A 10,559-nucleotide genomic window follows, 5' to 3' on the forward strand; every position below is an offset into this window, starting at 1 on the left:
CGATAAACCCTGGTTGGTCTGAGATGGTCTAGTCTGAATGGGACTTGTTGTTGGTGCGCACGATCTTGCTAAATATCACAGTACCTGCAGGCGGACAAGTAACCAGACTTCCCATCACTGGTCGCCAAAGTCCATCGAGGCGTGACAAGCTTTGTTTGCTCGTCGTTGACCGTGACTAGGTGTTCCGTTGTACGTCAGGGTGAAGTTGGTTAACGCCAGGCTTCCAGCGCTCATTCAGAAGGCACTTACAGGGGCCCGCCCCGGAGGCTCAACCGAAGCCGCGAAGCTTTGCGGACTTTATTCATCGACTCCAGTCGCTGCCCCTGTGCACATCATCGAATTCCCCAATTGCTTGCCATGTTGGCAACATGCTACAAGTCATCGTGAGATTCGCGCACAGCAACGTGTCACATCAAGCCGATCCCAAAGCGCCGCAAGGATGAACTCGTTTGGAATGCCTTCTCGCCCCTCCAAGGGTCCCCGATCGCTCATCGGTCATCCTGACCGTTTGGAACAAGCACGTTTCTTCTCTGGCTAATACAAACTTACACACAGTACCACACTTCCGTGCCACTGCCGCAGGCGGCACTTCAGAAGCAAGGGGAAACCACTTTTCCCACCCGTCCCCGTCCCCGTACCGTACAGGACCTTGCAGAACTGGGCGCGGCCTTGGCCAGGACATGGAGCCTCTCAAGGAGTCGAGGACATGGAGTTCGGACCCAGCGTCCCTGCTGCTCTGAGCTGTCGTTCACACACTTGCAAGGCCATGATTCAGGCCCAGCAATGTGGTGGCCACACCTTGCGGCCAAACTTCTCCCGCTCTGCCGCCCACTCCGGCCGGGTCTTCTACTCATTGACAGGGCGATGTCCTTCTACAGAGTGCGCCCCGCTGCTGCATCTCGACACGAAGTACATGCTGAACCCAGCCAAGGGGCCTGGAGGCGACCGGAGCACAGGATGGTACATACGAGTTACGATTGACCCTATTCGGCCATGACTCGACCGAACCGCCGCTACGCCAATTAGACTTTTCACGTCAGCCAGTTTCCCATACCTCACGTGTCCCGAAATGTTCACACATCGCGATCCGCCACAATTGGAAACCCTTTTCATTTACTCTGGACGAGTAGTAATGGACGAGGGGTACATGCAGGCGCGTCATTGCACTTTGTTCAACTTTTTTTCAGGTGTAGCATGCCGCTCGTCAACCTCGCCGCAATAAGATGTTGGCCACGACAAGTGCTGGAAGACTGCATTCCAGTCATGACGCTGCATGCATGCATGTGGAAATGACTGAGCACATGATCAGATGTCCATATGGTGTCTCAAAACCCCCATGAAATGTTAATCAGCAGCTGTCACTGGAAGATCTGGTTTGTTACATCTGAAGGTGCCCGACGTATACATGTCTCACTCTCCTGTCTCAACTGCTTTGCAGGCCCCGACGACGTCCTTTGCGCGATTGCCGCTGGCTCAATGAGCGCAAGAACAGATCTTCAATCTACCCATCGCCAAACAAAAAGCCATATCAAGGGCCTGTTGATGAATGCTCGTCCATCGGCGGGAAGGCAACGATGCACCGACCTGGCGCGAAGGGACTACGCCTCATGTGCCCCATCTACCTCACTCATTCACGCGAAAACCCCGGCCCTCTTCCAATTCAAGCCTGCCGATCATGAAAATATCAACACCAGATACCATCAATAGTAATGGACGTTGGCGTTGCATACATGTATGTGTAGGTCATTTAGACTTGAAGGCACCTCACCTGGCCTGGTATTAGTCGATGGACCAATCAGAGCACATAGTGTGGAGCTCATCAAGACGACAGACCATCAGCCAAGGGGTTTGGTTTGGTCCGATTCAATTCTTCACCTCACTCAATCACCGTGGACCACATCCGACAGGATACTGCCGCCTGACGATCCGTCTCCAAATCTCAAGGACGACCATGTGACAGGCTGCACAACACTCCACCGAGAACAACGACGCCGACTCCCATACGCAATGTTCAAGTAAGCCTCAGCCCAGCAGATGTACTGTCCCTAGCTTACGCTATCACCAAGAGCATACAGGAATCTCTCGCCCAAAGCCCGCTTCGGTGTCGGCCTCACCATCATAGCCTGGGGTTGTGCCGGGCCCTACTTATCTGATCGTGCGGAGGAGGTGTTTGGCTTCACGCCGACTGAACAGGACAAGGAGAATCTGGAGAAACTCAAGCCGCGTTTGACCGCAGTCGACCGCGGTATCGACACCGATGAGAAGTCATGAGATAACAAAGGCTCCAGCATCCGACATTGAAAGGTCAACTTTTGTTATGTATGATTCAAGTCTATGATGCACTCTGAAGATTTTGCCTAGCCTCTGCCGGTGTACAACTCCTTCCACACACCATGCATGGGTTGCACTACCGGTCTATCATCATCCTGGCGAGACTGTTCGTTCCTGCACAGGATATATACAGCTCATCGTAAACCACTGCCAAGCCACGTCCGTGAGTGACAGAATTCCTTGTCTATCGTGAATGTGTGAAGTCTAGTAGTAATGCAACCCTCGCAACTCCGACCCTTGGTTTATTTGCCGAGAATGCATTGCAGGAAATTGAGAAGACCACCGCCGAGCCCGCCCCATCAATGCAGAAGATACTGAAAACAACTTGTGGTCCAAGTGCCATGTCGAGATCTGACTGAGCCCTGCAGCAGCGGCAAGGAAGAGACAGACTGGCAAAGCCAACAAGGTCCACAAGTAACAGAGAACAGGGGTAAATGACCAAAAAAAAAAAATACACAACGCAACATAGCGCAACGCCTTTTGCATGCAATTCGTCTCCTCATGACGCCTCCAAGGACGACATCCAGAGGCCATCCCTCTAGTCAAACACTGCGCCGATCGATACCATGCCAATGTTGCCAATATTTTGGCTCAAAGTTGGTCAGACCAAAGAATCCATTGGCTCGCTTGCCGCCTCAAGCAGTCATTTCTTTGCTTTGCCAAAAGGTTGTCGGTCCAGTTCCACGTAGATGCCAGATTTCACGTGCCTTCCTCGTCGAATGTGGGTAGCCACGCGCCACATCTAAGTGACTCGTGTTGCACTCCGCTGTCTTCAGGAGAGGAGGCTATGCCTCTAGAAGAGACGCGGCGCTTTAGCGAATCAAACAAGTTGTTGGTATTTGGCCCCAAGGCGACGGGAAGAGTTCGAAAAGGCCTTCGAGAAAGGTGGAAGTCTTAGAATACAGTCGAACAGCTTTTGACACACAAAGATCCGTGCTTGGCTGCAGAAGCTTGGCATCGATCGGGCACGGCTCGCTAGAATCAGGATCGGTTCTGGTTGCGGTCTGCGTCTACCAGAGTTAGAGTGTGTAGTCTAGGGCAGATATTGAGAACACGTACCAGCCTGAAACATCTGCGACCAGTCAAGGCCAGACTGTTGATTCGGGTTCGAGCTTCCATACATCGGCATCCCATTCTGACCGGTGGGCATACCGTTTTGACCAGGAGGCATGCTGTAGCTGGACATGGGCTGGCCATTCATCGAGTTTTGCACCTCGTTGCTGCCGTAGGGCTGCGAACCACCCATCGGGGGAGGACCGGGCGGCATGGCCCTGCGATCTCCGTTAGAGTTGTCAAGTCGGCCAATGCTGCTGGAGCGAGACATGTGGTTCTGGTCGGAGCCCATGTTGCTCATGCCGTCCTGGACGGGCACCATGCCGAAGGGGTGCTGACCCATGTTCTCTTGAGGCATGTTGTTAAGGCCGTTGAGCTGATTAAGATCACCCTCTTGACCGGCAGCGGCGCGCTGAGCATGCTTCTTGACGTGCGCCTGGGGGTGCGAAAGATGGCTGACGCCCGTAGGGTTGCCGCGGCGAATGGAGCACTTCTGGAAGTGACGCTTGAGGATGTCACTCCGAGAGAAGGTGTCCCGGCAGAGTACACACATGTAAGGACGGTCGCCGGTGTCTGTAGATTGTCAATTGTCTGTATGCAGAGGCGCTACATTGAGACTTACGTCGGAGAAGATGGCGCTTCAAGTGCTTTGCGTGCAGGTACGTCTTGGTACAGTGGGGGCATGGGAATTTGCCATCGGCATCCTTGACAGGGATGACCGTGCTTTTGGCTCCAGTACCAGCGGCCGGTGCAGCAGGACGGCCAGGGGCACTGGGCAGGATACCTCTACGACCCTGAGAGCCGACAACGTGCGTGGGCTGTTCGCCTTCGGGCACCATGGGCTGCTGCTGATGCTGCTGCATCATCTGGCCACCAGGCCCGTACGGCGAAGGCGCGCCGGGCTGCTGCGACATGATGCCACCCGGGGGCATAGGTCTCAGGACAGGAGGACCGCGGTTGCCACCAGGAGGAGCAGGTGCAATGGGCTGAGGCCCCGCGGAGGTGGTGGTCGCCTGGGGCATCATACCGCCCGACGTTGGGTAGCCAGGCTGCGGCTGGTACTGGTTGTGCTGCTGGGGCGGCATCGAGTACATGCCACGGCTCGCTCCTGGTTGCGACGTCTGCTGCTGGTAGCTAGGCAGATTGGCATGGTTCGAGTTTGGCGTGTTCGGGGTGCCAGGGGTCCGCGGCGTATGCGGGTTGCTTCCGTATAGCTGCATGTTAGACGCGGAGGGCTGCAACGGAGGCAGCGTCTGGGGAAGAGGAGAAGCGGATTGAAGATGATGAGGCGACACGGCCGTGGGAGATGGGTATGTCTGAGGGGGCGCGGACGAGTTGGGTTGCGCGTAATGAGAGCTTTCCATAGGTGATGCTCACACGAGACGCGTGTGTGCTTTGATGGCAAAGCGCGCGTGGTGGCCTCGTCAATGTGGGGAGGGAGATGGAGGTGTGCGCGCGCAAAGCGTGAAGCAAGCGTGGACGCGACGAAAGTATCGCGAAGGACGCAAGTTGTAGCGTCGTCAGTAGACTTTCGCGATGTGGATGCAAATGTCCCAACGCGGTGTTTGAGGCTCGTGCTCGTGGCAGTTTGCGGTGGTCCTAGGGAGGGCCCTCTTTCACAAAGTAGGTAGGTGGTGGGTGGTAGTAGAGGGGAGACTTTGAGGTGGAGAAATGGGTCTCGAAGCTTTTTATTTCTTCTGACCGAAGCGGGCAGGCACGCAGCAGATTCGAGGGGAGGAAAAAAAAATCAGTGCCTCGACGAAGTCGGAGGGGGTGCTTGCAACCACGATTCGGGGCGTTGACACCTCTGAGCGATCAGATTGGGCCGACGAGGGGTGTGGGTGGTGTGCAAGTGAGTGTGTGGTGGCAGCTCAGTCTGCTGCGTTGCCGGCACGTATCCGAGAGAGAATTAAAGGCGCTCGCTCTCACGACGTTGGTTCAAGGCGCGATTGATCGCAACACGATGGCAGCGCGAACGGGAAGAGTGATTGGAGACACTTGCGACGTTTTGGGAGAGAAACTCTGACGGTGTGTCCCACTTTGAATCTCTGCGGCGCGCTTTGTTGGAGACAAGTGGGCCTCTGGTGCGCTCAAGGGCCACAAAAACCACGGACTTCTGATGGGTCCCGACAGTGTGGTCCTCAAATTTGGCGACAGGTACGGAGTACGTGCGATGCTAGTCGCGAAGCGGCGTAGAGTAACAATTGCAAAACTGTAGGTAGGTGAAATGACACAGAAGTGAGGCTTCGAGACCTGGATGATTCCCTACTCTGACGGCAAGGTGAGGGAGAAGTAAGGTGAGAGAGACGGGCGAGCAAGCGTGGGAAGAAAGAACGGGGGGGCTTGTAGTGAAGAGGGATAAAGGTCGGAACGTAGTGCAGGGCTTGGCCAAATAGCTGGCTGACAAAAACCAGGTGCTCAGGTCCTCCAGTTGCCTGTAGCCGTCATCCCAGGGTGCTAATCGACGCCTGTTCAGCGCTCTGCAACCGTCATCTCCAGTCGCTGGCACACCCACTACGTTCATGCAGGGCAGCGTTCGACGTCACTGGACGATCACCAAGAGCTCCAGTCCAGTCCCGATCGGGGCGCGGTTTTCATGAACCGATGTCTTACAATGAATCTGGCCTACAAATGATATTATGATCGCGGCTTCTTGAAATCCCGTGTGCAATCATCATTATCGAATCTTCCGCAGCAACAATACCGGCACGTACCATCACCAGTTTGTCACCACGTACTACAGCTGCATTGCATCAACAGTAATGCCCGAAAGAGGAAACGTCGCGCCGCCCAGGATGTTAGTTGCGCAGCACCACCCCTGTCGCGCCATTGCTGACAGGGATGGGGCCGCCCTCCAAAAGACATGTACCGGTACGTACTCCAATGAACCGTAAGTTCCAACATGAACGTTCAGTGCTGTGATTGATGAGTCGCCTGATCCGTGCCTTGAGCGTGCCCTGAGTCAAACATCGCTCGTCCCGCCGACGCGTTCCTCGTTTACATGTTTCCGCTGAGGCCCCACCCATGTTTTCCCAAATCACCCGCTCATCAGAGACTGTACATTCCAGTCGTTGATAGTACAACCGTAGTATTTACCAATTTGTTGGAGTTTCTACGCGCGCATTGTTCAGTGCGTCAGGGCATGTTCGTGTTTTTTGGTAATCATTCTGTCGTTCCCGCGAGATGTGCTTCCGCTGCATGGACGAACCTGTACATAATTACAAATCAAAAGTTCTTAGATTCAGGACATGCATGGCTTTGGGAATGCGAGGCATGAATTTCCCTAGCATTACTCTCTATGTTCGTTTCCCCTTTCACCTTCTCGAGTCTTCGAGAGTTGTGAGTTTTCTTGACATCAAGATGCTCTGGAACATTATGGTGGCAATGGGCAAGGCGCAGCCAAGACGCTCGTGTTAGATGCGCAATAATGAGCAGGCCTAGATCCTCCTGACAATTAGAGATGCCACTAGGTAAAATGCATTATGCTTTTGTATTTTATGAGCTCATACAAGCCTTTGATCACGATTACGTGTCAAACGCGCTGCTTGTGCGGTTTTGCACCTAACACCACGAGCGCCTGATTTACTACTACTAGTACATAGTAATATGTCGTCCATCTATACGGAGCGTACCGCCCATCAACTATCAATTGTATGCGTAGTATGTAGTTTAATGAATGGATAACAGTGGGTAATGCGAGCCCACCAGACAAGGGGCAATTATTTTGACAGGTAACACAGTCGAAATCCAGATGTTCCCCTCATCGATGCTATCAATCTGTTCAAGCAAAGCTAGGCACCGCAGCAATGATGCCAGGGAGAGGTCCGCTGTTCTTGGAGAAGAGGGCTCAGGGTCGCTGAGGGGGGCACGGGCACCATTCCACATAATAAACAACTTGAAGCTCAGCTCCAGTCTTCAACAATCCCCCTGGCCCGTACTCACGTAGTCAGCATCGTCAACAACAAAGTTCTGGGCTCATTGGTACGGAGTGTATGATCGCATCATAATATCCCATATGGCCGTCGCCAAGAAACGGCTAGCTGGCGCCTGAAAGCCATCAATTGGCTTTCGGCCAATCTCGCAAACTGTAACCGTACCGTACCGTGACCTGTCGGGCATTGTCCGAACACCGAAGGCACGACTTGACTCGACGACGATCATCAGAGCCCGGACTACAATTCTACGCACTGATGAACACGACTCAGGATACCTGCGAATCATGACCAGGTGATTTTTGATATCTGCAATCAGTCTGCTCAGTCGTTGCCGATAATAACGGGACACCACGCAAGCGGACAAATTGAAACGGTGCATGTAGCGAAACCTTGGCTCACTGCGCAGCTGCCATGATCGGCGGCGACAGCAGTTGGATGAACTTGGATTGCGTTTTGTTGGTGGTTTATGTCATAGCTTACGAATGACAGTTCGACGCACCCCTCTTCTCGCCCACCTTCACTTTCCTTGCCTAAATCAAAGTCAATTTGTGTTGGTTTCTGACCATGGGAACTTGAATAAACTCTATCTCCCTTTTGGAGGGCCGTGCGCAGAGTTGGGCCAGATCGTCGAATGTCTCATCCCTTCAATTTATTTGTTGTTGATGCAGCAAAGTTGCGGAAAACGGTGTGCGAATACACGCGCTTCCGTGTAGCCGCTCGGCCGGCTTACTGCTTTGGGCAAGCCGGCTGAACGCACGTAATGTGGCTGGAGGTACGTACGCACGTACATTCATTACCTCGGCTAATCGCTGCCAAAGTAATACCAGTCTCTTGCGCTCTTCTCAATTTGCTGCTGATCAGACATGCTCTGTCGCATCTCGAAAGACACAAGACTCTCCACCAGCACAGTGTTCGACTATGTAATAATGTGTGCAGTTGATAATCCACCAAACAAGCTTGAAGAACCAGGCACGCAGCGGGATAGTGCTTTTACGGGGCCTCGAGAGCCTCAAGTGGAGAGTTGAGTGCCGACGGTTTCTCCAACACTGCGTCTACTACGTAATAATCATCGGTCCCCGTCAACTCCACTAGGACAGACGGGCGCCGCCCGGGTCTGTCACACTCGCACGGCGACGCGGCGTATCCCACGCGCGAGGCAGGCGCCACTCACATCTGCGCGGATCACGAATTTGGTCAACATCTTCATGAAGAAACAAAACTGCAGTCATTTCTTCATCGTAGTGAGATTTGCGATCACATGCACACTGTTGCTCCAGCTCAGTCAGGCTTACCTGTAGGTGGTACGGCTGCAGTGACGATCAAAGGCCATCCAATCACAGGTTGTCTTTGGCAGCAACAACCAAAGGGGTTAATTGATTACCCGCTCTTCCATCAACCAGTCGCGTGCTTTCATAATAAAAGACGGCAGTCTCACGCTCTCAGCGCAGGTTGGAATACGTATTTTACTGTTTAATAAGACCCGGCGTGCGCAAGTGCCAAAGTGGTCTATCTGTTCTACTAGTACGTAGGGGCCCCTCGCTACGATAAGTCCAGGCACGTAGTTGGCCCTAATTGCGCGACTACTGTGGCAATACCGTAGGAATGGCAAGCATGTGGCTGAGCATGACTTGATTCCTCAGCGCCATCTCTACAGGAGGAACCTCCTGTCGTTATACTGTAACACTTGTAACGAATTACTGATCAAACTCTGTCTGCGAGTTTGGACTTTGGAGCTCACGGCCGGGCCGGTGCATTTACGTCACCGTCACCCTCCTAGTTGGCTGTATTGCTCGAAACTGCAGGGAACCCAAGATTTAGCGTGAAATCTACTGCATGATCAAGACGTGCATGCAGGCGCCACTCAATTTCTAGCGGTGGTCGTTGCGCGCAGAGCCCCGCCCGGCTAGAACGTCGGCACAGTAATTCAAGGGTCGAGGTACCGCTACTTTCACCGTCTCCACCCCGACCGCGACTGGAAGCGCGAAGCCTGAGAGTTGATGGATGGGGGCCATCTCGGCGGCCACGTGGAAGTGGCTTCTCAGCTCAAGCCTCACGGCTGTTCTCAAGGGCGCGCGGCAAGTCTGGGCCACAACAGAAAAAGCCCATAAGGTGCATGACACTCTCACGATGAGGCTCGTCCAAGCAAGACGGAGGCTCTCATGTTTCACCGCCAAACAGCCTCGGGTCCGTGAGCTCGTCGTCCAGCTTGCCGGAGCCTTGACTCCTAGGCAACCGGGCATAAATCGGATGCACGTCGGTATCTGATGCACCGGCGTTTAGCTGACCGCCCGACCTCTACGGAGGACGAGTTCAAAAGTTATGCGTTGCCAAGAAACTAGCCATAGTTGGCGTCTAGCCCGAAGTAGCCCCCCGGGAAGTTTATCACCAAATTTGGTGTAAAAATTCCCCTCTCATAACCCCTCTTTGACTGATAAATCGATATATACTTTGGAATATCAAACTTTTTGACGAAGCCGACCGCGATTATGCCGCACACTAATATTGCAACGAGGGGGATGGTTATAGGTATGAAGGCTAGCGGTATGACTACTAAAGAGGTTGCCTCTATCACAGGCCTGACTCTAAGCACGATTAACCGTATCTACGGCAGAGCGTGCGAGGCTGGATTCGACCCAGCCGAACGCCCTTTGAAGCTTCAAGATACCGATGTTAGCGACCAACCTCGATCTGGCCGGCCGTCGAAACAATCCTCGAATAAAGAGCCAATCTTGAATATTGTACGCCGCGATCGATACGGAAGAGAGAAGAGTTCTGCTGATATCGCCGGCGACCTTAGCCTCTTAGGCATCGAGATCTCAGCGACCACGGTTTGGCGTGTGCTCCACGCCGCTGGCTTCCACAAGACGAAGCCGACGAGGAAGCCTGGTCTGACTGCTCGGATGAAGAAAGAACGCCTTAATTGGTGCCTGGCACGGCAAGATTGGACCCTCGAGGACTGGAAGTCTGTGATATGGTCTGACGAGACCTCTGTGGTGTTGTTACATCGCCGTGGTGCCTATAGGCTCTGGCGAACGCCTGAAGAGAAGGTGAATAAGAGCTGTATCCGTGAGCGCTGGAAGGGCTCTTCAGAGTTTATGTTCTGGGGTAGCTTTTCATACGATAAGAAAGGCCCCTGCTATTGTTGGTGCCCGGAGACTGCTGCTGAGAAACGCCTTGCTGAGGAAGAACTTGAGGCTATGAATAAGGCCCTTGAGCCTGCCGCGAAGGAAGCCTGGGAGC

At 53.6% G+C, this 10,559-nt stretch overlaps 2 protein-coding genes across 2 annotated transcripts; one reads left to right on the forward strand and one right to left on the reverse strand.

The window, feature by feature from the left end:
* The first annotated feature begins 1,424 nt into the window (after nucleotides 1–1,424).
* F5Z01DRAFT_167876 (uncharacterized protein) lies at nucleotides 1,425–2,403 on the forward strand. Its single transcript, XM_046257859.1, has 2 exons — nucleotides 1,425–2,015; nucleotides 2,067–2,403. Exons 1-2 carry the CDS (start codon nucleotides 1,735–1,737, stop codon nucleotides 2,269–2,271), a joined length of 486 nt encoding a protein of 161 aa, XP_046117340.1. The 5' UTR covers nucleotides 1,425–1,734; the 3' UTR covers nucleotides 2,272–2,403.
* Nucleotides 2,404–3,004: 601 nt separating this feature from the next.
* Nucleotides 3,005–4,748, reverse strand: F5Z01DRAFT_688973 (uncharacterized protein; the record flags this gene model as incomplete). Its single annotated transcript, XM_046266062.1, has 3 exons — nucleotides 3,005–3,341; nucleotides 3,391–3,957; nucleotides 4,007–4,748. 3 exons carry the CDS (start codon nucleotides 4,746–4,748, stop codon nucleotides 3,313–3,315), a joined length of 1,338 nt encoding a protein of 445 aa, XP_046117341.1. The 3' UTR covers nucleotides 3,005–3,312.
* Nucleotides 4,749–10,559: the final 5,811 nt, after the last annotated feature.

Source organism: Emericellopsis atlantica (genome assembly GCF_019669845.1).
Source record: "Emericellopsis atlantica unplaced genomic scaffold F5Z01scaffold_17, whole genome shotgun sequence".
In the NCBI taxonomy this organism is placed as follows: Eukaryota; Fungi; Ascomycota; class Sordariomycetes; order Hypocreales; family Bionectriaceae; genus Emericellopsis; species Emericellopsis atlantica.